The following is an 11405-nucleotide window of genomic DNA, read 5'->3' on the forward strand; positions in this document are numbered from 1 at the left end:
ATATTCTACAACAAAGATTGAATATGATACAATTACTAGATTAATCCATTAGTGATTTATAACAACTTTATGTAATTAGTTAAGTTGTGAAAGTTTTATAAACATAGGAAAAAGTTAAAAAAATATTTAAACACAATTGTTTAAATATATATTATTTAAATTTCAAACAATATTATTCCACTTAGAGAATTCCTTTAACTTAATCTCATCTTAAGGACATAACCATGATCATAATGGAAAGTCAAACACTATAACGGAATGGTTAGATGCTTTGAATGGATGACCAAAGTGTCCTTAACCTACTAAGTGAAATATTTGGGTTAAGTTACTATGATAAGTGGGAAGTGAAAGGGACACTTTCCTACTTGTGAAGAACCTACATTTGAAGGCAAAAAGTTAAACAAAAATTTCATACAACCTTCACATTCACAAAACCAATGTGAAATGAACTAGTCCACAATCGATTAAATCAACCGTGGGGATAGACCGTTGAGTCATCAACCAACTTTTGATATCGCACATGCTTGTTAAAAACAGAAGACTTGTGCACTCCTAAGTCTTCATCCCTTTTCTCTACAACTCTCATACTTACTTTAAAAGATAATCTTTTCCATATTCAAAGAAGAATTTAAGCTTCAAAGTCCAAAAAGAAGAAATTTAAGTTAGAGCAAAAAAGAAGAGTTTTCTCAAGCTACCAACCTATATCTTACTTTTGTATTTGAGGGGTCATCACTAGAGGTTGTTCTAGTGATTTGACAAGTGAGGAGTCATCATGTTCTTAATGATTTGAAAGGGAGCACACTATCTTAATATATATAGTTTTGTTTTTATATTGGTTTTGAAAGTCTATCTTAAATTAGAGTTATTATTATTGCGAGAATGAACTATCTTGATATGGTTTTTGAGATAATACACGTACTATCTTGACATATTGTATGATAGAGTTTCACTATCTTGACATAGTCAACACATTGAAGAATTGTAAAGGCTGTTACTTAGTGTAGTTAGTGAAGAAGATGATCACTAACTTTGAATAGTGAGATGATTGTAGCGGTGATCTCTACCGTTGAGGAAGACAATAGTGAAGAGAACTCTCGATCGATGGATCGGGAAGAGGACATAGGGTGGATTAGTTAACATCTTCTTGAATCTCTATAAATATTTTAAGTCATTTTTATCCCTAAGTTCTTTACTTATTTGCATTTACTTTGTAAGTTGTGAAAAAAGTTTAACAAAGTTATTAGCTCATTAAAATCGGATTAAAATTTAAGAAAACCTATTCACCCGACTCCAAATAGTTTTCTACGCCAATTTTCATATCATCTTCCAGCATGCTTCAAAACGGTTTCCGACTTGAACCCTTCCTCATAATTACTAATCAACGACACGCCACATCTTATCGCGCCTGATCCTATGAACACATCATCATCTGTTGTTGCAGTCCCTTCATGCATCATAAACGCAAGTTATTGATTTTCAGACAAGGCTTCACTAACCTTTTTCTCAACCGCTTCTTGTAGCTCCAATGCAAACTCCAGTCCCCAAACTACTTCGTCCATGGCTGGCCTTTCACTTTCATGCTCTTTCAAACACCTTACCGCCACATTTCCAAACTGCCTTAAACACTCGGGTGTAATCACACTCATTAGATTTGGATCAATTATTTTTTTTAGGGCCCCCTTCCGGTAACAATATTTCCCCCACTCTGTCAGACTCAATTGTTCGTCCCGCAGCCCTTGAATGATAACAGGTCGTGCACACAACACTTCAAGCAGAACAACTCCAAATGAGTACACGTCAGATTTCTCTGTGAGTTGTTGGTTTCGGTAATATTCTGGATCCACATACCCGATACTACCCTTTACCGCCGTGCTAACATGGTTTTGTGCTTGGTCTCTAGGGCCTAGCTTTGACAGACCAAAATCAGACAGCTTGGCAACCCAATTTTCATCCAGTAAGATATTTATGGACTTGACGTCTCGATGTATTATTGTGCGCTTTGCTCCCGTGTGGAGATAATGCAACCCTTTTGCTGCCCCGATGCAAATTTGGAGACGTCTTTTCCATGGTAGAGGAGGTTTGTTTGTCTTGTAAAGATGTTCCCGTAGAGTCCCGTTCGCCATGTAATCATAAACTAGTATCATCTCCCCTTCATCTTTACAGTATCCAATCAGAGTCACTAATTGGACATGGCGTAATTTAGACAACATCCCTATTTCCGTATGAAATTCTTGAAACCCTTGGCTGGATGATTCATTGAGCCGTTTGATTGCAACAGTGGTTGAAGCGTTGTCTATATATCCTTTGTACACCTTGCCGAACCCTCCTTTTCCTATGACGAAATCATCGTTAAATTCATTTGTAGCTGCTCTCACTTCTGTGAGTGAGAACCGACGGCATCTGTCAGATGGCAGTGTTGAATATGAAGACTTTGGCTTGTGAGTGGTGCCGTAGTGTTTGAATTGCTTTCGTTGGTGGAAAACTATGAGAACTAAGATAGAAGACAAGACTAACGCTCCTCCAAGACCTCCAATTATCACAGCATATGGAGGTTTCTTCTTGTTCCTTATTACAGTAGTACTCTTCCCGGTTGTTGGGGTTGCAGAACTAAGGTCCGGATTTGGGCTAGCAAGATCTCCACCCGTGCTTAGCTTGAAGGCTTCCAAACCGTTCAAAAAAGCATCCCAATAGAATTTAGAAAAATCTAAATTAGGTGTTATCGCAACCCACAAATTTTGTTTGCCTCTGCTACGATCAGGGTCATCGACAAATACAACGTAGTCCTTGAATGTTGGATAACCGCTACCTTGTGTTAATTGGAATAGGTCAATTTCTTCGTCAGCAGTTTGATTATTAATGAAGACCATGAAATCCACCTGACCCTTTTTTGTGTATTGTGGTATAATGTTGCAAAAATGGAGCCTCAGATAGTAAAAAAACCCAGAATCAACGGGAAGTATCCAAGTCAGATTGTACTTATCAGACAGAGTTCCCATACTCCTTTGGGTTCGATAAACTAGCTCTGGTGCGGTATAATTCGCTACCTCCATGGTATACATAATCGGCTTCTGCTCATCATATATAGGTGTCAACCCAAATGCTGCTCCAAATATGTAGTTATCATCTGGATCCCATGACCGGTACATACCGGTATCTTCATTACCAGCTATTTGTTTCCCTCCTATGTTTAACCTGTAAATATTCTCAAGCGCCTGGTCATTAGTAACAACAGGTGCTGTAGTCATACCAACAGGTTTCAGGTAATTATTAGAGTTGTAGTAGAGATCGTCAGGCATTGAAACGATTTCAATACCGTTGATGAAGGCATATAAGTTGGGTGAGGGTGTAAAGGTAACGTTCAGGGTTTGTGTATCCTTTACATAGATGATGAATTCTTTGACAAAGTTGATAACTTGGGGCTCGTTGTCTCCTGCATCGGATCGTATCTTTGCGAGATAGGAGCCGGCTTGGAAAGCACTGAAGTTGGTTAAGAGAGAGAAGCCATTGGATGAAACCGAGAAAAAAGATTGTTCTGGCTTGAGTTCAGAGTAGATAGCAGGGTAGAAATACAGGCGAAGGAATTTGGGGCCTTGGGACACCGGAAAAGAGTAAGTGAATGAAGAAGCGTTAAATATCCGGGCAGTAGAATAAGGTCGGGTTCCTGATACCAAAGGATCCGGTTGGAATGGGGTGGAAGAAAATGAAGTGGTGATGTTTGAAGCCACAAATTTGGAATTCTGATCACCATCCCACCTCGGGTCAGAAGTGGTGGCGGAGGAGGATGAACCGCAGTCGATGAAGAAGCGGTCGATGGCCTTATATGGTTGTGCAGTGGTGGTAGCAAAGAATAGAAGCACAAAAGATGGTTAACATGGTGGTTGAAGAGTGGTGTGATTGGTTGAATTATAATTGGAGAGAAGTAGTAATTGCTGGGGTGGTGTGTATATAAATCATAAGAGCACCGTCTTCATATTGTCTGCTTGCTTCAAGAGTAGACTTGGTCTTTGGGTCTTCGCATTAGAATAGTTACGTATACATTGTGCGTTATGAGTTGTTGTACTATAGAAAGTGACAAGCATACTAGATATTCATTTGTGTGGAATATCTCTAACCGCATTTTATTTATCGTATCTATAATATATATAAACGAAAACATAAAAATCCTACGTATCGCGATGTGATCGCTTCCCATTTTTTTGGAGTCACCAGATTTGCTTTATTTTTAAATGGAGGCTTCTCATGCATTTGACCCGAATTCATGGGTAAACCCAGATATTTCTTAAACGTATTATAACATCTCATTAAATAAAAAATTATTCTCATCAAAATATTGATGTAAAAATCCTATAAAATAGAATATAGTAAAAATTAAGATCTTATTTATTTTAATATATATATATATATATATATGTATATGTATATGTATATGTATATATATATATATATTATTTAAATTAAAAAACCAATTTTATAGTAAAAAAATAAACGGGTCTTGGGTCTCATCAAACCATAAGTATATTATTAACTTTCATAAATATTATTTATAATTAAAAAACCAATTTTATAGTAAAAAAATAAACGGGTCTTGGGTCTCATCAAAACTATATAGCTTTTAAACCGGGTTATAACATCTCATTTATTTGTGAAACAATTTATCATCAAACCATAAGTATATTATTAACTTTCATACAATAAAAAAAATATAAATTAGAAAAATAAATAAATATTAGAACAAACAATATAAAACAACCGCCGTAATACGGGGGATAAAAACTAGTAAAATATAAATATAATTATCAAAGAAAATCTAGACATGTATATTCACTCATTATAACTTTATAGATTTAAATATTGTTATTCAAACAAAAAAAATGATATTTAATAAAATTTTAAAATAATAAAGAAAATAAAGACAATAGTTCATCAATCATCTGACCGGACCGGTTCTAGTTTCATCTGTAAAAAAATAAACCGGTTCAATGCTTTAATATAAACCTATGACTTCTGTTTTCAACTTTTCGACCGATGGGTCTATTTCAATTGGCAATGTATGTGAAGAAATATCCATTTGAATGAGTCAATAATTTCTTTTGAATAGGATAATAAATTGTATAGCTATGGAGTTATGGAGGGCACTGACCACCAGAATGACAATATTTAGACGGCATAGAAAAATTAAAAAAAATGAAATCTAAACTAAAATATAGTTCAAAATAAGTAATTAGTGTTTTTTTAATGTATTTTTAATATCTGTACTCATTTTTTCTTCAATCTTGTGGGTTATTTTTGATAAAAAAAAGTAAAACTATTTTTTTTAATAATCAAGCCATGTTAGATACATAAAGAAAATTACACGTAGTATAAATCCTAATCACATGTCTACAATGGTAAAAGCTCTTGCTTGACAGAAGGTTCAAATGCACAAAACACATGTCTAGATTTCACATGATAAGTACCGGTCTGTTAGGAATTTCGGTTATGGTCTTTGTTAACATGTAAGGCGATAAAAGAATAAACATGGAGTGGATAATAATTATGAACAATTAAACGTGTTTATTATCATGTTCAAAATAGTCTTATTTAGTAATTCTTGTTATAGTTTAGCATGATATGCTAAATTATAAATACTACGTTAATTTTAGGTATTTGAGATTGTTGTAGAATTCGGTATTCACATAATCTTTGCCCCCTTTTCTCATTAATGTTCACAATATGTAATTACATAAGAATAGTTATTTTAGGAGCCAAAATCTCAACCAGTAATACAAGATATTAGTAAATCACCATTGTACATATGCTATTATTCCTATTATACTTCCCAGTCAAAGCGGGAGGTGAACGGATGCTGAGACTGAATTGAAAGTCTTCAAAAAGCGGCCACGGTAAGCCTTTGGTGAAGATATTTGCAATTTGGTGCCGAGTGGGCATGCGAATAATACTAATGCACCCTTCTTGAACATGTTCATGGACAAGTGAATATCCAGTTTAACGTGCTTTGTGCATTGAATCTGAACAGGGTTGCCCTTTAAATAAATGGCACTAACACTGTCACAGTATACCCGAGTGGCACGTGACAACGGTTGCTGTAATTCCAAAATGAGGTTACGTAGCCAACAAATTTCTACAACATTGACGACCCCATGATATTCTTGTGCTGAAGTGGGAGATGAAAGGTTGTCTCTTGGCAGACTAGAAGATGAGGTTCGTACAAAAGCATACGCAGTAACCTGAGGTGGCTAGATGAGTGTCAGGGCACCCGACCCGGTCGGCGTCCGTGTAAGCAAGCAGAGAGAAGTCAGTGGTCTTACCTTGTGTGAGATCAACCATAGTTAGTCATGCCCTATATGTAGAGGACTATTTGTTTCAATGCATCCTAATGGTAACCCCGAGAGGCATGCATGCGCGCATACAATGTTTTGGCACATCGTATGTAATGTCGGGGCGAGTAAAGGTCAAGTATTTCAATGCGCCAGCAAGATATTTATATAGTGTCAGTAATGAAAAATGTTTCAAGCGTGAGCACCGAGCTTGGGCTTAGTGCAGTGGCGGACATATATAGAGGGCAGGGGTAGCCTCCGCTACTCCTCAACTTTTTAATTGTAGTGTAAAAAAAATTTGGTCGGTTTTTGTGTTTCGTTACACCTGGAAAAAAATAACGTTACCCCTATGATATTAAGCCCAACCAATTTAAGTTTTAAACCCATCAAAAGCCCAAGCTCAAACAAAAAAACCTAATAACCCAACCCAACCGAAACCAAACCAAACCAAACCAAAACCGGTTCATTAATCCATTTACAACAGCAGCAACCGCTTCACAGAGTTCTGAGTTCACTGTTTCACACAACAGCGCCGGCCTCCACACCACACCACAGCGCCAGCCGCCGCCTCGCCGGTCACTCCACACCACAGCGTCGGCCACCAGACTACGTCTACACCATCGGACGACACCACACTAGTTACCACAGTCCACAGCCACCACTCACTTCTCCATCTTGTTGTTTAAATTAGAATTAATTTGGGATTTAGGGTTTATGTTTAAATTGGAATTGATTAGGTATTAGGGTTTATGTTTAAATTGGAATTGATTAGCTTTTAGTTTTATGTGTAAATTGCCAAATTTGAATTGATTATTGATATTAGGTTTTTGTTTCAAATTTTGTTTAGGGATCTTTGATTCTTCGAAGATGAGTAAACAACCTCTTATTAGCAACCTTTTTAAACGTTAAAGAAAAGAAAACGATGACATTGCTTCATCACCAAGTTTAAATATTCCAACTTCATGTTCAAATATGGTTGATGTTGTATGAAATATGGGAAAAAAAATTTCGCTAACATTGTATGTAATATGAAGAGAAAAAACTTATATATGTTTCGTTAACATTGTATAAAATATGGGAATTCTTTTTTAGCGCTACCCCTATGTTTCAAGTCTAGATCCGCCACTGGCTTAGTGTCAACCGGAGTAGCCACGGACTAGCAGGCTTTCATGCCCACACGTTTAATAATATCCATGGTACGCTTGATATGACCATGGATGTAATAATATCATCCACATAGAGGAGAATGTATGCAGTTGTATTATTATGGTGAAATGTGAATAGGGAGTTGTCACATTTTCTTTGAGTGAATCTCAAGGTGAGCACATAATCTATGAATCTTTGGTATCAAGCCCGTGAAGCATTTTTAAGATCATTTAGAGATCTTTTTAGTAGACAGATGTGGTTGGTATATGCTTTGTTACGAAAACCCATGGGTTGGTTGGTATATGCCATGCAAGAACGCGTTTGTGATATCTAACTGGTGGACCAGGCAAGACTGTGAAAGGGCCAAAGTCAGTATCGTTCAAACCATTTCCGGTTTAACAACCAGACTCAAAGTATCCCCGCAATCCACTCCCACATGTTGTAACCGACCATCACATACTAACTGTGCTTTATCCCTTTCCAACATACAATCGGAATTAAACTTATGTTTAAATAATCACATGCTCCGTATTACATTTATTGTGAGGTGTCTCGAAACTAGTTCTCAAGTTTAATTTTTAATAAGGGTATTAAAAAGTCATGAGGTTTGACCATTCAGGTGATAAAACATTGATCGGATATTTAATTGGGAATTGGAACTATGGTAGTGGTTACATGAATTGAAACTTACAAGTAGAAGGATTGGATGGTTGACTTGAAAAGTTTTCTAAAGTGATTAATACTTTTTGCAGTAGAAATTATACCATAACTAGATATGGACGCCATCTGGATTTTCTTTCTGTGATAAACCTATCGATCGAACTACCTGGGAAGGTGCTTGTATATATGGATTACTTTGATACATCTTATAGTTTTAAAAATAACTCATATTTTAATTTATTTTGAAGTTGATGAATAACTGATTTTAAACAATATAAAAAGTTTATAAACTTGTAGAGACAAGATAGACAGCAACACTAACGCTCCACTGATACATCCGATTATCACGGCATATGGAGGTTTCTTCTTGTTCCTTTTTCCAGTAGTTGCCTGCGCGGTTGTTGGTGGGATTGTAGTAGTAAGTTTCAGGTTTGGGCTAGCAAGACTTCTGTTCATGCTCAGCTTGAAGACTTCCAAACCGTTCAAATACGCATCATGATATGGTTCTGAGTTGGGATTAGGACGCATTGCGACCCACAAATCTTGCCTGCCTCTACTGCCATCGGGGTCATTGACATACACAACATAGTCCTTAAATACAGGATACCCGCTATCTTGAGTTAACTGGAACAGATCAATTTCATCAGCAGCAGTTTGATTATTAATGAAGATTTTGAAAACCACCTGACCACTCCTATTGTATTGTGGTATAATGTTGCAAAAATGGAGCCTGAGACTGTAATAAAAACCAGAATCAACCGGAAGTATCCAAGTCAAATTGTACTTGTTAGACATATTGCTCATACTCCTTTGTGTTCGATAAACCGGCTCAGGTGCAGTATAATTCCGTGTGTCCATGGTATACATAATCGGCTTCCGCTTATCATAAACACTTGTCTTCCAATATGATGCTGGGTACACATAGTTATTATCTTGATCCCATGACCGGTACATACCAGTATCTTGAGTACCGGATATATATCCCCCACCCATGTTTAACCTGTATATATTTTCAAGCGCCATGTGGTAAGCGATATCGGGTTCATTAGTCATCCCGACAGGTTTAAGGCTCTTAGAGTTGAAGTAGAGGTTTCCGGGCATTGAAACGATTTCAATACCATTGATGAAGGCATATGAGTTGGGTGCGGGTGTAAAGGTAACGTTTAGGACTTGTGTATCTTTCACATAGATGATGTATTCTTTGACAAAGTTAAGAGCCCGGTATCCGTGGACTTCTACATCAGATCGGGTCTTTGCAAGCAACGAGGCGGTTAAAGAAGCACTGAAGTTGTTTAACAGAGAGTAGCCGTTGGATGATACTGAGAATAAAGATTGTTCAAAGTAGGTGGCAGCATAGAAATATAGGCGGAGGAATTTGGGGCCTTCGGATACAGGAAAGGTGTAAGTGAACGCAAAATCAGGAAAAATTCGGGCACTAGAGTAAGGTGTTTGGGTATCCGAAGGATCCAGTGTGAAGTTGGTGATTGTATAGGTGGTGGTGATGGTGTCTGAAGGCACGAATTCGGAAATCTGGTCACCAACCCATCTTCTGTCAGTAGTTGTGGCGAAGTATGTGTTAAACATGTCCAACACCAAATCATATTGAAAACTCCTGATATCTCGGAAAATATTTAATATAATAATTAGTTTATTATTATAAGATAAGTTATTCTTATTTAATCCTATTTGTTTTGGATTCTGATTCTGTATTTGAGTTAGTATAGGATTAGGAACCATGGGTTTATATATACCATTGGTTCAATGTGTTAGTTAATTATTAAGTTTTTCTCGTTTGTCGTTTTCTTAATAAAAGAGCCGATCGTGTGTTGATCAAATCTTGTGTTTGTGTTCTTGATTCGCTTGCTCAAAGTTTAACAGTATGAACCACAGTTGAGAAAGAAGCGTTCGGTGGCGTTGTATGGTTGTGTAGTGGTGGTAGTGGTGGCGGCGAAGAGTAGAACAACAGAAAATATGGGTAAAGTGAAGGTTATCATGGTGGTTGAAAAGTTTGTATAATTGCTTGAATAATTAAAGAAAAACATTGATTATTAGCATCATTGTCTGTTTGCTTCAAGAGTAGACTTGCAAAGTCTTCTCGGTCTTCTCTGGCTGCTTATTATATCAAAGAGTCAATTAATGGTGATGTGATTTATTTATGTTACTCCCATGAGGTTTTAAAAGTTACAATTATGATATTTAGAGTTTAAAACTAACTTTTATTAAAAAAGAAATCATTTAAGTTTGCGCAAAATAACCAAAATGCTCTTTAATAGTCTTTGCTGATGACTGTTTTCGAAACTATTTATGTATTTACTCAAAATATTATAATAATAAAAAATTTAACAAAGAGCAACCCAACATTCAAAACCGGCCCCTTAAAGGATCACTTCAATAACAATCAAAAACACAATTAGAATTGCAAAAAATCCTATTAATTAACGCACTTAAATTGCTTTTCACACCTATTAAGATGCTGATCATTCACTAGAAAGCTAAAACTCTAGTTGACTCTTTTAATGACAACAAGAAGTTACGAAGAACCAGCAATGATGGTCAAATTGAAAAACACGTACATGATATTGATCGAAAATGAGTGTTAATTGAAGGTGACTTGTGATGGAGTCAGGGCTTATTTTTATCAATCCCGAATCTGTCATTGGTTTTTCGTTCCGGGCTACAATATCACATGGCCTTCATATCGCGTGGTTTCCATACCTTGTAGTCTATAGTCCATTTATTTATATTGTAAATAGTGTCAATTAAAAAAACTAAAAGAACAAACTTATGGTTTATTATTACTCTTATGTAAAATTATAAACATGTTTATATTGTAGTATATATCCACTTATTTATTTATTTATAATAACATGACACCCAAAGTGTCGTACTCAATGAATCCTATTCTTAGTTTACAAAAGTTCTTATGATGTTAGACTGATAAATCACTCGATTTTGTAGAATAGAATCTTGGTAAACAACTAATAGATCTCTCACTTAACAACCATCTTGTATTTTGATACTTGTAGCATTAAACTTTCAAGTATGGATTGAAATAGATATTCAGTGACGGCTTTGTCTTTCTTCACGTTGGGTTCAGTACTTACCAAGCCGGGTTCAATTTCTTCCCATAGTTCCAAGATTGTCCAGTTTTAAATTAGACAATTAAAGTTTGACAAGTTTCCTTCTGTGTATATCGTTAGTATGTCTCCATCGAATAGTTTATGATCTAATTTTTTTGAAAGTGATTAAAATGTTAAAAGTTTATGCCCTTTGATCAGTAGT

General features: G+C 36.1%; 1 protein-coding gene and 1 pseudogene across 2 annotated transcripts in view; both read right to left on the reverse strand.

Annotated features, from left to right (window-relative positions):
- LOC143596634 (receptor-like protein kinase FERONIA pseudogene) overlaps window positions 1-3296 on the reverse strand; it is a 48072-nt pseudogene extending 44776 nt beyond the window's left edge. The window contains exon 1 of the transcript XR_013146745.1: window positions 2877-3296. The product of XR_013146745.1 is annotated as a receptor-like protein kinase FERONIA pseudogene (transcript). The remainder of the gene's footprint in view (window positions 1-2876) is intronic.
- Window positions 3297-5822: 2526 nt separating this feature from the next.
- Window positions 5823-9707, reverse strand: LOC143596641 (receptor-like protein kinase FERONIA). Its single transcript, XM_077075364.1, has 3 exons — window positions 8446-9707; window positions 6797-6929; window positions 5823-6083 (listed from the first exon to the last, which is right to left on the reverse strand). Exons 1-3 carry the CDS (start codon window positions 9705-9707, stop codon window positions 5823-5825), a joined length of 1656 nt encoding a protein of 551 aa, XP_076931479.1.
- Window positions 9708-11405: the final 1698 nt, after the last annotated feature.

Source organism: Bidens hawaiensis, unplaced genomic scaffold (assembly GCF_021521415.1).
Source record: "Bidens hawaiensis isolate Kalapana, Puna unplaced genomic scaffold, B.hawaiensis_p1.1 tig00001721_1, whole genome shotgun sequence".
Taxonomy (NCBI): Eukaryota; Viridiplantae; Streptophyta; class Magnoliopsida; order Asterales; family Asteraceae; genus Bidens; species Bidens hawaiensis.